Source organism: Sapajus apella, unplaced genomic scaffold (assembly GCF_009761245.1).
Source record: "Sapajus apella isolate SASKATOON/1434 unplaced genomic scaffold, GSC_monkey_1.0 scaffold128, whole genome shotgun sequence".
Classification (NCBI taxonomy): domain Eukaryota; kingdom Metazoa; phylum Chordata; class Mammalia; order Primates; family Cebidae; genus Sapajus; species Sapajus apella.
This window is the reverse complement of record NW_022437068.1, coordinates 3,953,143-3,971,340: the sequence shown is the minus strand read 5'-3', so window position 1 is coordinate 3,971,340 and position 18,198 is coordinate 3,953,143. Positions and strand designations below refer to the sequence as shown.

The following is an 18,198-nucleotide window of genomic DNA, read 5'->3' as shown; positions in this document are numbered from 1 at the left end:
CTGCTCAGACAGAAGTCCATCCCTAGTAGGCTGTGAGTTCCATTTCACGTGGGGCCGCCTCTCCCCTGCTTGGTGCTTCCTGTCAGTACAGCAGAATGGGGAGGTGCTGCTATATAAAGGGGCGACTTTAGATGCAGGAGAGCCCAGCACCTCTTTTTAAGGCAGGGTGACAGGAATATTTTACTAGGGTCTATTTTCTCAGCTTAAGTTCTTTTTTGTCTCTTTCAGGAAGTTAAGCTCCCAGTGCAGGGGTATCAATGTGAATCTGGTCCTGAGCTTTTTAGAAAATAAGAGTGGTTAACTTTTTTTGTGAGAAGAGTTTCACCACTCTTGTTCTAATGGAACAATTCTCTGTCACTGGAGAAATCTCCCTCCAGAGCTTGGCAAAATTACTCTGATCTGGGTCTGCTTAAAAGGCCTAGTCTCTAATTTAGGAATCGATGATCTGGAAGCTTTTGCGGAACATCGCCAGAAGAAGGGAAGCTTCCCAGAGTCAGAAGGTAAAATTAAAATAATTTTGGTTCCATTTTGGTTCATCTTGTCCTGAGCTGGGGCACTGATGAGATTTTTTTTTTTTTTTTTTGAGACAGTGTCTGTCTTTGTTACCCAGACTGGAGTGCAGTGGCATAAACTAAGCTCACTGCAACTTTGGCCTCCTGGATTCAAGCAATTCTTGTGCCTCAGCCTCCCAAATAGCTGGGATTACAGGTGTGTGCCACCATGCCTGGCTAATTTTTGTTTTTTTGTAGAGGCGGGATTTCACCGTGTTGGCCAGGCTGGTCTCAAACTGCTGGTCTCAAGTGATCCGCCACTTTGGCACCTCCCAAAGTGCTGGGAATACAGGTGTGAGCCACTGCACCCACCCTAATGATGTATTTTATTAACAATATTAGTATTAAGAACCTGAAATGTTTGAAGAAGCACAATCCAGGATCATGCTGGTAGCACCATAGTACTTAGACTATTGGCCAATTAAGGCCAGAAAGGGAAGTTGTTAATTTCGCTTTGGTGCTTTGGTTTATAGAAACATAACCCTTAACTGACATCTGATGTCATACCCACATATGCTCAGCTCTGGGTAGAGTTTCTGCAGTTACTCATCTTAACTAATGAACAATAACTGACCACTAGTCACTTTATGCCCTGTAACTAACTCTAGGCCATACTTTCACTGGTTACTGGTGTGAGAACTGAAATTCATTGTGTTACATTCTGGTGAAGACCGCTCTTGGTAATGGGAATGTTTGAACTCTCTTGATAAAAAAATAATCTGTATTTCTGTTGATGTTGTTCACATTTCTTTAGCACATTTCTTAGTCTTTGGGTTGAATGAAAAGGTCTTGTATAGGGTTGTAGGCACAGGGAGTGGGTAGAAGTGTATGAAGGACTCTTTGCATTTGGGACCTGTTCACTAATAGCCATACCAGTGGGTTAACGAAGGTCAGCCGGTCAGCAACCCTGCTGGTTGTTATGGGTTTTGAGAAGTTGGCAACCAGGCATCTAAGATGTTGCCTGGCACAGGCCTCTTTTCTTCCCTGAGGCCCATGACATTTCTCTGTTATTCTAGAGGGTTTCCCAGATGGCCGGTAGGCTCCTCCCTGCTTAGGCTCTCATTTCTCTGACGAGGATGAATTGAAAAGCAGGTAGTTCCAGAAGCTAATTGCTGCTTTCCCTCATAATTATTTTTCTTATGAGAACATTTCTCTCTTAATTAGCTGGTGATTTTGATTAAGACCAATTCACTAAACATACCTCTTCCCTCAGATCACCTCAGGTGGCAATCTATAAGTAACAGCACTGAAAAACACACAAGAAACATTTTTTTTTTTTTAACTATTTTTAAAAACCTGGCCAGGCAGTGGCTCAGGCCTATAATCCCAGCACTTTGGGAGGCCGAGGCGGATGGATCACCTAAGGTCAGGAGTTCGAGACCAGCCTGGCTAACATGGTAAAACCCTGTGTCTACTAAAAATACAAAACTTAGCCGGGCGTAGTGGCGGTTGCCTGTAATCCCAGCTACTCAGAGGGGCTGAGGCATGAGAATTGCTTGAACTCGGAAGGTTGCAGTGAGATGAGATTGCGCCACTGCACTCCAGCCTGGGTGGCAAGAGCAAGACTGTCTCAAAAAACAACAAAAAACACCAACTCATTGAATATACTAAACCAAACTAAAATCATATTCTTTTGATTTGATTGAGTTTATGCATTGTTGTATTCTTCTATGAATTATTCCACTTAATTCTTCCATGATTATATTTTCCTGTAAATACATCACAGGAGTTAGAATTCTCTAACCATCAGCTATACCATCTCACAGAATTTATACAGGCATAAAGCTGGACTTACAGAGACGGGTTGACAGCAGGGAAAACTTGGCCTATCTATTATAACCACAACTTCAAATTCTTACCTCTTGAATATTCACCTTTCCTGTAATCTTCCAAGGCAAACAACCCTGTCTCATCACCAAATGAGCAATGTCTTGTTATGGCATAGCAGATCATGAGATCTCCCTAGACACAGATCATGAGAAAATATGGAAGAGACTTTGGGATTCAGGCATCAGGTGAAGTTGGCTTTTCCCTTTTATGCCTTGTTTGTATTTCCCCCTGTCTAATACACTAAGGATACTTACTCATTGTACTTGCAGCTCAATATGTCTTTGCTGTTCAGATACTAAAATGTACCTCTGAGTCATTGTGAGCTGTGTGGTAGGTTGGACATTAGCATTTTTGGTGATGGGACTCAAAAGGAAAAGTCTGTGATCATTTTACCAGGTTACAGACTGTAGCAGATTGTGCTTGTTATCTGACAATGACTGTCACTTTGAGGGTCATTGATTTGCATGCACTACTCTGGGGCCTTGTATTGGAGCCTTTTTAAAAAATAAAATAAAATCTGAGATAGAGGTTGGGGTTGTATGTGTCTGTGTGCACGTGTGTTACAAGTGAGAATCATCAGATGACATCCCTTCTCCTTTCTTGATGACAACCACCTGAGTATCAGAAGATAGTTCCAGCTCCTGTGTTGTTTGTCTAGTGAAGTCCTCTGGAAAAAATGAAGGTCACTGGGCTCTGAACAGGGGATAGATATGGGTTCCAGTTCTGCCCTTATCCCCAGATATTCCTGCAGTGCTGGTTAAATGAACAGTTTTACACAAGCATAGTGCAGATCTCTTAATGATCCTATCGTCCCTGTTTCACACTGGAAGAAACTGAGGCTCAGAGACTGAGGAACCTTATGACTGCCATCTGTGCCAGTCACCACCTCTGCATGACCACATTTACATCCATTAGCACTACCAGCATACGTGTGAGGTAGTTACTCAGCTGTTCATCTGACCCCAGACATAGAAAAGTTAAAGAGAGATTAGCCTGGGTTAGGCCACACAGCCAGTTCAGTGATGGAATGATGGTTTCAATCCAGATCTGCCTGACTGACTTTGCCCTCAGTAGCAAGTAGCTGGCTCAGGTGGTGGTGAGTGCTCAAGCATTGTGTCAAGCTCAAAGGTGGCAGAAATGGTCAATGGGGAATGAGATTGGGTGCTGCCAAGTTGGTTTCTGATAGTGACTTTACCCATATCTTTGAAACTGATACCTCCCTAGGGCCTATGTAGATTCCTAAACTGGGAGAATATTATATGTAGTGCTCACTGTAGGCTAGACTGAGTGCTAAGTATTATGCATGACTTACCTCAGTCTTCCCAACAACCCCAGTTTACAGATGCAGAAATGAGTAAGTAGTAAAGTTAAGCTTGCTTAGGGTTGCACTGCTGGGTTTCCAGCCTAGGTCTGTCTGACTGCAAAACCCAAGCTGCCCTAGATTGTGTTGTACGTGGACACCCATGTTTCTAACATGGAATACGGTGTCTCATCCCTAGTAAGTGCTTCCTGTGGACTTTAAGATGAATAACTTTGGCCTAACTCTTCAGGAAGCCTAGCGTAGTTGTAAAAATACTTCAGAAGGCACTTCTGGTTTCAGCTCAGACATGTAGAGTGTGAAAGTTATCCTATCTTTACCACAAGAAAAAGCTGGGCAAACAAAATCAATGGCCTTTCCTGGGCCCTTTAGAGAGCTAAGTTTGCAGGGCAAACTGCCATCCCAAAATCTGGAGAGAGGTGAGTCCAGAGAGTCAGCAAGATCTGATTGCCTGGAGCAGAAGCCACTGGAGCCATACTAGTAGGAAAACGTAAACGGTAATTTTGATGAACTGCTGGAGGTTGAATGTGGACTAGCATGGGAATGAGCAACACACTTTCCTGGGTTTTACCCTACTTGGTTCTCTTGATGAAGAGCTGAGAAAGACCCTCTGGTGGCTCTAGCAGAGGATGGGAAGAATCATCTTTGTAATCAGAGTCTTCTCCATAACAAAGCTTATTCCCTGGAGGAAAGTACTTTTCACAGAGATTTATCCCATCTGGAGGAGGGCATGTCTCCCATTCCAGCCCCCTTTGGCTTTCCTGGGTCATTTAAGGGGGTACCAAGGGGAATTGAGAAATATTTATGGGCCAGTGCAGTGGCTCACGCCTGTAATTCTAGCACTTTGGGGTGTCAAGTTGGCCAGATTGCTTGAGCCCAGGAGTTTGTGACCAGTCTGGGCAATATGGTGAAACCTCATCTTTACAAAAAATACAAAAATAAACCATGCGTTGTGGCACATGCCTAGGAGGTAGAGGCTGCAGTGAGCCGTGATTGTGCCACTGTACTGTACTCCAGCCTGGGTGACAGAGCAAGACACCACCTTAAGAAAAAAAAAAAAAAGGAAAGAAAAAATATTTGTGAAGGTCACATCCCAAGGACACGGACCCATTAAAATGCTGAGATTTGGGCCGGGCGCGGTGGCTCAAGCCTGTAATCCCAGCACTTTGGGAGGCCGAGGCAGGTGGATCACGAGGTCAAGAGATCGAGACCATCCTGGTCAACATGGTGAAACCCCGTCTCTACTAAAAATACAAAAAATTAGCTGGGCATGGTGGCACGTGCCTGTAATCCCAGCTACTAAGGAGGCTGAGGCAAGAGAATTGCCTGAACCCAGGAGGCGGAGGTTGCGGTGAGCCGAGATCGCACCATTGCACTCCAGCCTGGGTAACAAGACCGAAACTCCGTCTCAGTAAAAAAATAAAATAAAATAAAAAAATGCTGAGATTTAATCATAAGATTATACGTAGAATGCTTCACTTCCTCCATGTTTTACCACCACACCACCACGATTCTAGGATAGTAACAGTGAATTACAGCTAGAAGAGATACAAGACACAGACTCTCTAAGGAGAAATATCTAGGGAAGCCCAAAGGCAAGAGGAGATAAACACAAAGACACTAGAGGAACTGGAAGACTCTGACACCTACAACTATAGCAAACATTAAATGCAGCTCAACTTTTAGCCAGATTAACATAAGTTCTCATACTAGAGGCTTATTTACCCCAGTTTCTATGGCCCAATATAGTGGATATTCCACCTTCAGCAAAAAAATTATAAGCATGCTAAAAGGCAAGAAAAAAAACTCAACAATTAGATGAAACACACCAAACATCAGAACCACACTCAGATGTTGGAATTATCAGACAATAAATTTAAAATGTGATATGTTAGGGGGATCTAATGGTAAAAGTAAACAACAGACCAGGACAGATGGGTAATGTAAACAGAAACCAAGAATCATTCCAGGTGCAGTGGCTCACACCTGTAATTCCAGCACTTTGGGAGCCTGAGGCAGGCAGATCACTTGAGGTCAGGAGTTTGAGACCAGCCAGGCCAACATGGTGAAACCCCGCATCTACTAAAAATACAAAAATTAGCCAGGCGTGGTGGTGAGTACCTGTAGTCCCAGCTACTTGAGAGGCTGAGGTGGGAGAATCGCTTGAGCCTGGGGAGGTGGAGGTTGGAGTGAGCAGAGATCGAGCCATGCACTCCAGCCTGGGTGACAGTGCTAGACTTTGTCTCAAAACAAACAAAAAACCCTAAGAATCAAAAGGAAGTGCTAGAAGTTAAAACCTTAAATGAAGAATGCCTTAATGGGCTTATCAGTAGACTGTCTATAGCCAAAGAATCAATGAGTTTGAAGACAGGTCAACAGAAACTTACCCACTAAAATGCAAAGAGAACCCTCTGCCACCCTCTTCAGAATATTCAAGAACTATGAGGCAATTTCAGAAGATGTAAAATGCATTTAACTGGAATACTAGAAAGAGAAAAGAGTGAAGAAGAAATATCTGAAGTAATAAATGGCCAAGAACTTTTTTTTTTTAAGATGAGGTTTCACCATGTTGGTCAGGCTGATCTTGAACTCCCGACCTCAGGTGATCTGCCTGCCTTGACCTCCAAAGTGCTTGGATTACAGGCGTGAGCCACCACACCCGCCCAAGAACTTAACTTTTCTGTTTTTTAAAGATGGGGTTTCACCAGGATGGCCAGGCTGGTCTTGAACTTCTGACCTCAGGTGATCCACTCACCTCAGCCTCCCAAAGTGCTAGGATTACAGGCGTGAGAACTTTTCAAAATTAATGACAGACATGAAATCACAGAACCAGGAAGCTTGGAGAACTTCAAGTGGGACAAATACAAAACATCTTTAGCTCTGCATTGTCATATTCTAAACCTGTAAACCAAACACCAAGAGAAAATTGTGAAATAAGCTAGAGGAAAAAGCTGTCATACCTATAAACATAATTGTAGCTAATTATTTGTTAGAAGCCATGCAAGCAAAAAAAGAGTGAAGTATTTAATAAAAAACCCTAAGAATCAAAAGGAAGTGCTAGAAGTTAAAACCTTAAAAGAAGAATGCCTAAATGGGCTCATTAACTTAGAATTCTAAATTAACACCTATAATTCTAAATCTGGCAAAATTACTCTTCAAATGAGAAGGAGAAATAACTTTCAGATCAAGAGTACTTGATAAAGAGAAATGCATCTCTTCATTTATTTTATTTTATTTTTTTTGAGACAGAGTCTCACTCTGTCACCCAGGCTGGAGTGCAGTGGTGCGATCTCAGCTCACTGCAGCCTCCACTTCCTGGGTTCAACAATCCACCTCATCTCCTGAGTAGGGGGAACCACAGGCGCTGCCACCATGTCTGGCTAATTTTTGTATTTTCAGTAGAGATGGAGTTTTTGCCATGTTGGGCAGACTGGTCCCAAATTCCTGATCTCAAGCCATCCTCCTGCCTCGACCTCCCCAAGGGCTGTGTTTATAGGCCGGAGCCACCGCGCCTGGCAGCAGAAAATGCATCTCATCCATAGTTTATGAGACATTGAGGTCCAGAGCTGTTGAGTGGCTGAACTTAGGAAGGAAGTGATCCCAAACTATCTTTTTTCGTTTGCTAAGAAGTTTAAGTCAATGTCAGAAAGTGCAGTTTGAACTCTTTATGTTAAAACTGGAGATGTTCAGAGAGAAAAATGGACTTTAGGTTCAATTGCACGTTATCAGCTGACTTGGTATCCAAACTCAGCCCTCCTGATTGTTTCCTATTTTAATGTCTGACTTTTAGCCTATGTAAAAATATTTTCCTGTGGGTGGGTGGGGAAATGACCAATTTATAGGACGCGAAAATCCAAACTTTCCAAGGGGAAGGCATCCTAAAGCGAAGATGCACACGGCCGCTCTCGCCGCGCGTAGTCCAAGGCCGTCCGACAGGACTACAAGTCCCAGACTGCTCCGCGGCGCGCGCTGCCCGCCGGGAAGTGTCTCCTGTGCGTCTGCGCGGGAAGTGGAACCCAGCGGCGTGAGGTCCGCGCCGGGTGCTAGGTAATAAATTTCTTGTAGCTGCTCGGCTCGCGGCTCGTGAGGCCGGCCCCGCCACTGTCACCGCCATGCCTATGAAGGGCCGCTTCCCCATCCGCCGTACCCTCCAATACCTTAACCAGGGGAACGTGGTGTTCAAGGACTCCGTGAAGGTCATGACAGTGAATTACAACACGCGCGGGGAGCTGGGCGAGGGCGCCAGGTCAGTAGCAGCCCCGGCGGCCTGGCGAGCCGTAACGTGTTAGTCGTGCTAGCCTGCTGATAACGTGAGGGAGCCAACGCTGGGCGTCCGTTCAGCCCCGGGGCTGGCCTCCCCTTGTGGCGCCCCATTTTACAGATGTCCAGACTGCCGTGCCGGCTGCAGTCCTGACGAGGTTTGGGGGACAGGACAAGAATTCCCCTCCTAGATTTCCTTCCACTGGCGCGGTGGGCGAGGCTGACCCGAGGGAGGCCACTAGTTCCCTTGGCCCCGGTGGCCAGCAAGGCAAGCGCTGGGGAGGGGCAGCTGCAGATCCTCTGAGGGTGGCGGGGGTGACACCCCTGCCCCAGGACGGATCTGAGGATAAAATGAGAGAAAAATAGCGGCAAACACTGATCCTGTCCCGCACAGTTCCGAATGCTTCTCGCGCTTTCTTTCCCTCTTCTGATGCCTACAGAAACCCCAGCTTATCCCCCCTCTAAGGCTGGGGAAGCGGACGGAGAGGTTAAGTAACTTGAGGCTCCACGAGACACCGTGCCAGCCAGTGAGCGGTGAGCCGGGCTGTGTGGCCCGGAGTAAGTGAAAGTACTTCCTTGGGGACTCAAGGTTTGGAAGGAAGTGATTATGTCAGCTGTGCAGCCTCAGACCCTACCCTGACTCGGGGAACTCCTAGGATGTCTTTCAGCTGGGAGCAGAGTAGGGACTCATTGAATGGCAGCTGGCTAGTGAAAGGTTTTGATTGACCCTGAGGCTGCAGTAAGCAGTCCTTAGGGTCTTCAGGTATGAATTCCACATTTATTGAATACCCTCTGAGTGCTAGGCTGTGCGCTGCGAGTTCATCAGTGATGGGGGAAGACAGCCTTAACCCGCAGAAACTTTGGGACTGGATGTGTGGGATGGATCAAAATGAGACGTGGGGGCGGGGAGCAACTTCTTGTGATGGACCTTCACTGCGTGGCCCTTCAAGAGCTGGAAGCCAGTTCCTAGCCATTTGCTCTGCGCAGGTGAATCTGAGAGCTTAGACCTGCTTGCCTGGAATCAGCTGGCTTGACGGCTTCCTGGAAGACTTGGCCTTGGTCTTAGGGTGAATGGGCACCCAGATACTCCTTCATAACCTGCTGCACAACTGTGCACATCTCTGTCCCAGGGCAACTGCCACGCAGATCATGAGAAGGGGTGGGGGGGCTCGGTGGGGCCCTCAGTGAGCTGGAGAACACGTGCCCTGTCCAGAGGGCCCTTCATCGCTTGGCATTGCGGGCTCTGTGGAGAATTTCTGATTTGTCAAGAAGCTGAAATCCAGATTTTTATGTAAATCTCTGTCTTTTAAATGGCCAATCAAAATAAGCCTATGACCCTCTTACTCGCATTCTCAAATATTTTAATATCCTCTAGGTAAATGGGATACAGTCATTCGCTGTTTCGTTGTTCCTGGTGGTAGTGGCTGGCCTGTGCCACCTGTGCCCTCTGTGATCTTGTGCCCGCGGGTTGGAGTCAGCCTGCCTTGCTCTGGCTAGCCGCACTGCTCCCCTAATCCCCAGCCCTTCTTCGTTCATGTGCCCTCAGCACTTCAGTTGCCCCATTGGGCCTGTGACCTGTACTGCAGTCCTGGACCAGCCATTCTTTGGGTACCTGCTGGGGGAAGTGGGAAGCTGCCTTGTTTAGTATCTAAGGGCCAAGTTCCTACTTAACCTCTACCAGGTGTTCTACCCTTAAGAAGTGCCTGCAAGCCTCAGGGTGAATTTGATTGTGACAGAACAGTGTGATCGAAGGCCAGACTAATGAGCCCAGTTAGACCTGGGGCGTTTACTTCTGACCTCAGTTTCCTTAGTTGCAGAACCCCACCTTCCGGGGTTGTTGAGGATTGGAGAGTCAGATGCTTAGCAAAATGTCTGACATATAAAGGCAGTGCTTAACTCAAGGTTCCTGCCATCGTTAACTTTCCTCCTGTGTTTCAGCAAGAACCATTATAAGATCTCTGTTATATTTCTGTCCTAGTAGTTTAAAGTATGGGAAAGTCCTGCCTGGCTATGTCCTGGTTTATTTGTAAAAAGTTCTGTGTCATTGGGTTCCTCTGCAGTGGAGTGGAAACTAAACAGGCATCCTAAGCCCTGGAAGGTAAATTCAGCCTTTGAGCTCCCAGACCTGTGTGCTGTGGGGGTCTCCAAGGCCTCCATTCCTCCCCTAGAGGCAGCAGTTTTCAAGGCTTAACTATTTACAGTCTTATATGCATATAGTTAAACAACATCTTCAGAGAGCCACTTTTTTTTTTTTTTGAGACAGATCTTGCCCTGTTGCCTAGGCTGGAATGCAGTGGTACAGTCATAGCTCACTGCAACCTCAAACTCCCAGGCTTAAGTGATCCTCCTGCCTCAGCCTCCCAAGTAGCTGGGGCCACAGGCATGTACCACTACGCCCAGATAATTTTTTATTTTTTTATAGAGACAGGGTCTCCCTATGTTGCCCAAGCTGGTCTCAATCTCCTGGGCTCAAGCACTTTTCCCGCCTGGGCTTCCCAAAGTGCTGGGATTACAGGTGTGAGCCATTGTACCTGGCTGAGAGCTACTTGTTGATTTTTAGTGTTAGGCGTTATCTGTGGACTTGGCACTACAGAATATGAGAACTTAGTGCTCTCACCACCATTGCTACTTCTCACCCCCAAAACCTCCATACTCCTCCTCCCACTCCTCCCAATATTATTCTTCCAAATTTTGTATAGGACAATATTCAGTGTTCAGATTAATATTACTCTGTAAGTGCTATTCACAGTTGAGCCAGATAGAATACTATGGTTATGCATGTTTTATTTTTATTTTTGCAAGGCCTTTTGTTTTCTTTGGAGTATGAATCAATGTTCAAATCTTATAAGTTTAAAGGTGTTCCTCCACTCCTAAATTATAAAAATGTTCCCCCATGTGTAAATAAATCCATTGGTCTCATTATTTTAAAATTGTGGTATCACCTAGATACGCCGCACACCAGTAAGGACACAGCTCCATGAACTGCCACTCGTGTTTATACCTCGTCTTCATGACACAAATCACCACGTAGTGCCTTTCATAGTTCCATTTTCAGTTGTGCTTTTGCACTGGGGTTAGGTTAGCCTGCAGTGCAAGTTGGGATACAGATTTCCTTCCCCTCAAATGCCTGATCAGGGGTCCCCACGCCATTCAGGGAATCTCCTAAGAGGATCCCTGCAAGTTGTTTTTCTCAACTGTTTTGTGGGGCAGGGTCCTCTGAGAATCTGATGAAAGCACTGGACTTTCTCCTTAGAAAAATACCTATGTGTAAAATTTTAGGTTAAAAACTCTGTTTCATAGGTTTCATTTCTTCCCTTTTGCAGGAAATTTGTATTTTTCAACATACCTCAGATTCAATACAAAAATCCTTGGGTGCAGATCATGATGTTTAAGAACATGACACCATCACCCTTTCTGCGTTTCTACTTAGGTGAGTGGGTCCTCCGCCATGGTCCTGGGGCTGTCCCAGACATGCCTGGAGAGACTGCATCCTTCCTGTGGGAGCGTCAGGATGACCTGCAGCACGCGCCGTTGTGGTGTGTCCATGACCCCTGGCACCTTTGGCTCCCCCATACTGAGGCACACAGCAGCCACTGAGGTCTGGACTCCTCTCCCTCTCTAACCTCATCTCTTCCTGTCCTCTGCCTCACACCATGAGGCTAATTTTTCCAGTGTCCCTTGTCACACCTCAAGTATGTTCCTGGCCTGGAATCCCCTTTCTACCTTTCTTTGCTCATTTAGCTGAAAAAAAAATTCCTTCAAAGCTCAGCATGGGCACCACTTCTAGGAAGCCTTCCCTGCATCCTACAGTGACCTCCCACACATTCCCAGAACCCCTTTGTCTTAGTGCTGTGTGTGTCCTCTCAGGACTGTGTGCACTTACACGATGCTGTTAATGTTCGGACCAGGTGCTAAGTGATATTTATTCCATTAAGTTAGGCGCCTGCTGGAAACCCAGGAGGGCAGCTAACCTGGCCCAGCTCTCAGACACCTTGATCCTGAGCAAGTAACAGACCCATTTCAAAATTTGTCAACTGAAGGCAAAATGTCTGCCTTACATGGCTATGAGAATCAAATAAAATGTAGGTTGGGAAATGCTTCAGATAACAAAATGGCCATGATTTTTCATTCATTCCACAAATATGTAACATGTCTCCTAGACCAGGTGCTGGGATGTCAGGAAGCCACACAAAGATTTCTGCTGCCCTCATGGAGATTATATCCAGCAGAGGGAGACAGAGAATGAACAAGAAATTTAACAAAAGATTAGTGCTGTGGACCTGGTGGTACAGTTGCTTATCCTTGTAATCACAGCACTTGGGGAGGCTGAAGCTGGTGGATCTCTTGAGCTTAGGAGTTGGAGACCAGCATGAGCAACATGGTGAAACCCCATCTCTACAAAAAAAAAAAAAAAAAAAATAGGTGGCATATGCCTGTGGTCCTAGCTACTTGGGGGGCTGAGGCAGGAGGATTGCTTGAGCCCAGGAGGCAGAGGTTGCAGTGAGCCAAGATTATGCCACTGCACTTCAGCCTGGGCAACAGAGTGAGACCCTGTCTTAAAAAAAAAATAGTGCTGTGAGAAACAACAGGCAAAGTTGGAAGGGTGGTCCTGTGGCAGTTTGTGCATGTGAGCTTTGTTTGTTTTTTAAACCAATTTTATTGAAGTGTAATTTACCTCAGTGTGCTGGTAACGGCACACCCAGGTAGCACGTGCAGCTGGATGGGTTCTGGCTGTTGTTACATACCTGTGCACTTATGTACATGCCCCAAGACACAGAATGCCCCAGCACTGCAGTAAGTTCCTTAGTGCCACTTTCTGGTTAATTTCCCTTCCACGAGAGGCAACCTGTTATGCCTTCTTTCACTATAGATGTGTTTTGTTTTAGAATGTCGTGTAACTAGACTCTCATGGTATGTGTTCTCTTATGCCTGTGTCTTTAACTCATGTTTTGAGATTCACCCAGGTTACATGTTTTGTGGTTTTTCCTGTTTTCTGGCTGGGTGGTATTCCATTCTGTGACTGTATTGCAGTGTGTCTGTCCACTCGCCTGTCGATGACCCTCTGGGTTTTTGTAAGATGCTGAGAGAGTTAAAAGTATGAGATTTATGAGAGAGAAGACCTTGAAAGAAATGGGGAGAGTAAGGAGGCCGGGCAGGGAAGGTCGCCAGAACTACAGGTTAGGACGCAGCTCTGGGAGTATTGGCATTCGCCCTGCGTTGGGTACAAAAGGCCAGACTCTAGTCTCCGGACAGGGAGAACATGGGCTGCCCAGGTGCTGCGCAGATCCCAGCAGTACTCCACAGGGTTGTCAGCTCAGCAGCTCCTCCTGGGTGGTACTTGCTCAATGCTTGACAGGAGGTTTGAGTGGCGGGCCTCTAGGCTGCCAAGGAGAAGGCTACAGCAACGGTCTGCGTAGGCTGCGCAGGTCTTTTCTCTGGACAGAGACATTCAGGCCTCCTGGGGGTATACTTGAGTGCAGCTGCCAGGTCACAGCGCAGCTACATATTTAAGGTTCTCAGGCACTGTCTTTCCAAAGCCATGGTGCCACGTTGCCCTGCAGTCACAGGGTGCTAGAGTTCCAGCAGCAGTGCCTCCTTGCTTATGCCAGTGTTGTCAGTTGCATTAATACCCCAGGACTGCTGTAACAATTGACCCCAAACTTGGTGGCTTCACATAAATGGATTGTCTTGCAGATCTGTGGGTTAGAAGTCCAGCATGGGCCGGGACCAGTGTCAGCAGGGCCTTCCTTCCTGGAGGCTTGAGGTGAACCCATGTCCTTGTCTTTCCTCGACTCTAGGGCCTGTCCACATTCTTTAGCTTGTGGTCTTATTCTACCATCTTCAAAGCCAGCAACCTTGCATATGCGGCTGTCCCTCTATCCTTCCACCTCCCTCTGGCCACAGCCTGTCCAGGTGCTCCAGTTTTAAGGACCTGTGGGATTAACCTGGGCCCTCTGGATGATCCAGGATCGTCTCTTCATCTCAACGTCTTTTTTTTTTTTTTTTTTTTTTTTTGAGACGGAGTTTCGCTCTTGTTACCCAGGCCGGAGTGCAATGGCGCGATCTTGGCTCACCGCAACCTCCGCCTCCTGGGTTCAGGCAATTCTCCTGCCTCAGCCTCCTGAGTAGCTGGGATTACAGGCACGGACCACCATGCCCAGCTGAATTTTTGTATTTTTAGTAGAGACAGGGTTTCACCATGTTGACCAGGATGGTCTCGATCTCTTGACCTCGTGATCCACCCGCCTCGGCCTCCCAAAGTGCTGGGATTACAGGCGTGAGCCACTGCACTCGGCCTAAGGTCCTTAACTTTAATCACATCTGTTACGTCCCTTTTGCTGTGTAAGGTTCTGGGAGTTAGGATGTGGATATCTCTGGGGACCATTATTCTGCCCACGAATTATCTTTTAAATTGTATCCATTCCATTGGGTGTCTATCTCATTGGAGTTTTAATTTGCATTCCTCCCAAGTATCTTTTCCTGTGCTTATTGGCCACAGATATTTCTTTTATAACAGAGTCTGTTTGAATCTATTTTCCATTTAAAAAAAAACCGGGCTGCTTTCTTACCGAGTTCTTTATTTGTTCTGGGTGCATTTCCTTTGTCAGAGAGAATTTCTTGTGACTGTTTTCTCTCAGTCTGTGGCCTGCTTTTCATTTTCTTGGTGGTGTCTTTTGAAGAGCAGAAATTTTAATTTTGATGAATTCAGTTTATCAATTGTTTTCTTTTTTTAAACATGGGGTCTCACTGTTGCTGAGGCTGAGTGCAGGTGCCTTCTATCCTAAATTCACTTATTTCCATTAGTTTTTATTTTGTAGATTCCTCAGGATTTTCTACAGGCACTGTAATATCTGCAAATACAGTTAGTTGCACTTCTTTCCAATCTTTATTTTGTCTTATCTCACTGGCTAAAGTGGCAGTAAGTTTGCATTTCTACCAGCAACGTATGAGTTTCAGTTACCCTGCATCTTCATTAGCACTTGGTATCGTCTGTGCTTATAAAATTTTGGCCATTTGCTTATCTCGTTGTGGTTTGAATTTGCGTTTTCCTAGTGACTCATTGAGATCTCATTTCATGTGCTTCTTATTCACCCTTTAAAAAATTTTAGTTAAATGTTTATTCAGTAATATGGTTTGGATCTGTGTCCCTGCTCAAATCTCATGTTCAGTTGTAATTCCCAATGTTGAGGTAGGGTGTGGTGGGCCTGGTCCAGTCACCATGGGGGCAGTTTCTCATGAATGGTTTAGCCCCATCTCCTTTGGTACTGTGGTTGTGATGGTGAGTTCTCTTGAGATCTGGCTGTTTAAAAGTGTGGTACCTCCCCCTTCTCTCTCTCGCTCCTGATCCCACCATGTGAGACTCCTTCCTCCCCCTTTGCCTTCTGCCATGATTGGAAGCTTCCTGAGGCCTCCCCAGAAGCAGATGCTGTTGTGTTTCCTGTACAGCCTGCTGAACCATGAGCCAATTAAGCCTCTTTTCTCTATAAATTACCCAGCCTCAGGTAGTTCTTTATAGCAATGCGAGAATGGACTAATACATTCAGATACTTTGCCCATTTTATTAGTTGGATTGTTGTATTGTGTTGTGAGAGTTTTTTAATATATTCTGGATACAAGTCATTTATCAGATATATGCATTATAAATATTTTCTCCCAGACCGTGGGTTATGGTGTCTTCTGAACTGCAAAAGTTTTTGATTTTCAGTTTATACTTTTTTTCTGTTATGGATTATGTTGTTAATGTTATCTCTAAAATACATTTGCCTAGGTAAGATCATGACAGTTTTCTCCCATGTTCTCTTCTAGAAGTTTTATTAGAGTTTCAGTGCTACATTTAGGTCTTGGACCCATTTTGAGTTTTAATTTAAAAAAATTTTATGTTGTGGCGTAAAAGTCTAAATTCACTTGTTAGCATATAGATAGCCAGTTGTCCCAGCACTGTTTGTTGAAAAGATTATCTTTGTTCATTGAATCATCTTGGTATCTTTGCTGAAAAGCAGTTGGGCTTACAAATAAGGGTTTATTTCTGGACTCAGTTTTGTTCCATTACAGTGTATGTCTATTCTTATACTAGTACCACACTGTCTTGATTACAGTAGTTTCAGTTTTTCAAAATTGAAAAACAATTCTCGTTTTTCAGAATTGTTGTGGTTCTTTTGGGTCGTTTGCATTTCCGTATGAATTATAGGCTTAACTTCTAAATTTCTACAAAAACACCTTCTGGGATTTTGATAGGGATTGGATTGATTGAATCTGTGTACATCAATTTGGGGAGAATTGCCATCTTAAGAATATTGGGTCTTTCTATCTATGAACATGGAATGTCTTTCTATTAAAATAGCATGCTTTTTTTACATACCTAGAGTTTATACTTGCTCAGGTCTAAAGGAATACGGAGAAAGGAAGGGTGGGATTATGGATCATATGAACAAATATATCTATCTTATTAAAATGTTTCTGCCACTAAAATTAAGTCCCACATTACAAGTTTTTGAGTCCCAGTGTGCTGTGAGTTCTGCTTCTTTTCTGCCCTGTGTTTTCTGTTTCCAGATTCTGGGGAGCAGGTCCTGGTGGATGTGGAGACCAAGAGCAATAAGGAGATCATGGAGCACATTAGAAAAATTTTGGGGAAAACTGAGTGAGTTGTTTGGTTTGACCTGGAAGGAGCAAACTTCTGAGCCCAGAGAATTTGAGAAAGAAAGGGTGGGAAGGGTGTTGAGAGGTAAGATTCTCTAACAGTGAACCCCAGACACTAACAAGAGCTGGGGCTGCTCACCAAATCACTAAACCTCTGTAAGCTTTATCTCTCTTGGCTGTACAGTGTGAGAAGCACCTCTCTCCCTCCTATGGGGACGGGAAGCTGAAACGCAGCTGCTAACCCGTCTCCTGGGAATTTCAGCTTGGAGCTAGCAGATATCTAGCCCCAGGACTCCTGGTGACAGGTCTTTCTTTCCATGAATGAGAAGAGACAGAAAGGGAGGGAAGCCAAAAAAGTCTGTCTTTGAGAAACTGCACAGAGGCCTTTTCAGGCTCCTTTTTCCTGTGATTGTTCGTCAGAGCTGTGGGCCCCGCTGTGGCAGCAGATAGGCTGACTACACTGTGTAGGCTTGCTCCAGTGGTCTGAGGGGACAACAAACAGCAGGCCTTCCTGCACTCCTCTCCTCAGGGGCCAGCAGGGAGGGAGGGATAGGCTTTGGGAGTGAGGAGCAGGTTAGAAGGCAGGAGATCCAGGTGTCCCTGCAGGATGGTGGGGCTGTCTTGGCTGAGAAACGGCCCCTGTGCCTGGTGCTGAGTCACCAGTGCTTGGTTGACATCTATGCTCTTTGGCAGGAAAACGCTCAGGGAAGAGGAGGAGGAGAAAAAGCAGCTCTCTCACCCAGCCAACTTCGGCCCTCGAAAGTACTGCCTGCGGGAGTGCATCTGTGAAGTGGAAGGGCAGGTGCCCTGCCCCAGACTGGTGCCATTACCCAAGGAGATGACAGGGAAGTACAAAGCCGCCCTGAAAGCCAAGGCCCAGGACTAAGGCCCATGGTCACTGTGGGCTTGGGTGATGGTGTCTGACCATGGGGAGATTGGAATGGGGTTACTTTGGCCCAGGGAAGCCTGTGGTTCTGTGTCTGGAGACTCTGGAAATCCTTTTTGCAATAAAAGGTCCCCTTTACACACCTGTGTAAAAGAATGTGGGGAGAGGAGAGTCTGCAGCTGAGCTGCTAAATGCATATCCATGCTCCACTGGTCAATAAAATGCTTCCTAACAGCAGCTTGGTGTGTATCCGGTCCTAGGCAAGAGGAAGGCCTACGTAGTGGAAAGGCTTTGGGCCTGGGAGGTTAAGGCCCCACCTTATTGACACCTGTTTTGGTCCTGCGACCCTTCACTGGTCTTTGCTGACCATAAATCTTCTCTGGGCCCTACTCTGGAGAACATAAGGGCTGCTATGGTTGAGTCTGGCTAGCGCTATCTGTGGTTGGCAGTGTGGACGCTGCTCCATTCAGGTCCTTGGGGTATTTTTCAGAAATCCAAAGGCAACCCTTCGTGCGCTGCTTTTTAAAGTTGATGATTCTTGCCTGCTGGGGGGCCTAGCCATGGGCCAGAGATGGAGGAGCCCCAGGGGCTGACAGGCCAGCCTTACTCAGGCACATGCTGACTGGCCAGTCAGCCACTACCAGCCCGTGGCCCAGCCACTGTGTGTATTAGCAGGGAGGTTTGTAGGCCACGGAGGAAAGGAGACACCACCTGGT

The 18,198-nt window shown here is 46.0% G+C and overlaps 1 protein-coding gene and 1 long non-coding RNA gene across 2 annotated transcripts; both read left to right on the top strand.

Moving 5' to 3' along the window:
• The first annotated feature begins 7,677 nt into the window (after window positions 1-7,677).
• On the top strand, window positions 7,678-17,719 carry MRPS25 (mitochondrial ribosomal protein S25). Its single transcript, XM_032262359.1, has 4 exons — window positions 7,678-7,945; window positions 11,283-11,389; window positions 16,510-16,597; window positions 17,290-17,719. Exons 1-4 carry the CDS (start codon window positions 7,812-7,814, stop codon window positions 17,480-17,482), a joined length of 522 nt encoding a protein of 173 aa, XP_032118250.1. The 5' UTR covers window positions 7,678-7,811; the 3' UTR covers window positions 17,483-17,719.
• LOC116539422 lies at window positions 12,434-16,164 on the top strand. The gene is made up of 2 exons (XR_004264037.1): window positions 12,434-13,946; window positions 14,261-16,164. It is a non-coding gene; the product is annotated as an uncharacterized LOC116539422 (long non-coding RNA).
• Window positions 17,720-18,198: the final 479 nt, after the last annotated feature.

What these genes read in the sequence shown, in the direction of transcription:
- MRPS25 (XM_032262359.1), top strand. Translation starts at nt 7,812, where the DNA reads ATGCCTATGAAGGGCCGCTTCCCCATCCGCCGTACCCTCCAATACCTT. An exon ending in GAGCTGGGCGAGGGCGCCAG is followed by an intron (nt 7,946 to 11,282) that starts GTCAGTAGCAGC and finishes TCCCTTTTGCAG; the next exon opens with GAAATTTGTATTTTTCAACA. An exon ending in CTTTCTGCGTTTCTACTTAG is followed by an intron (nt 11,390 to 16,509) that starts GTGAGTGGGTCC and finishes TTCTGTTTCCAG; the next exon opens with ATTCTGGGGAGCAGGTCCTG.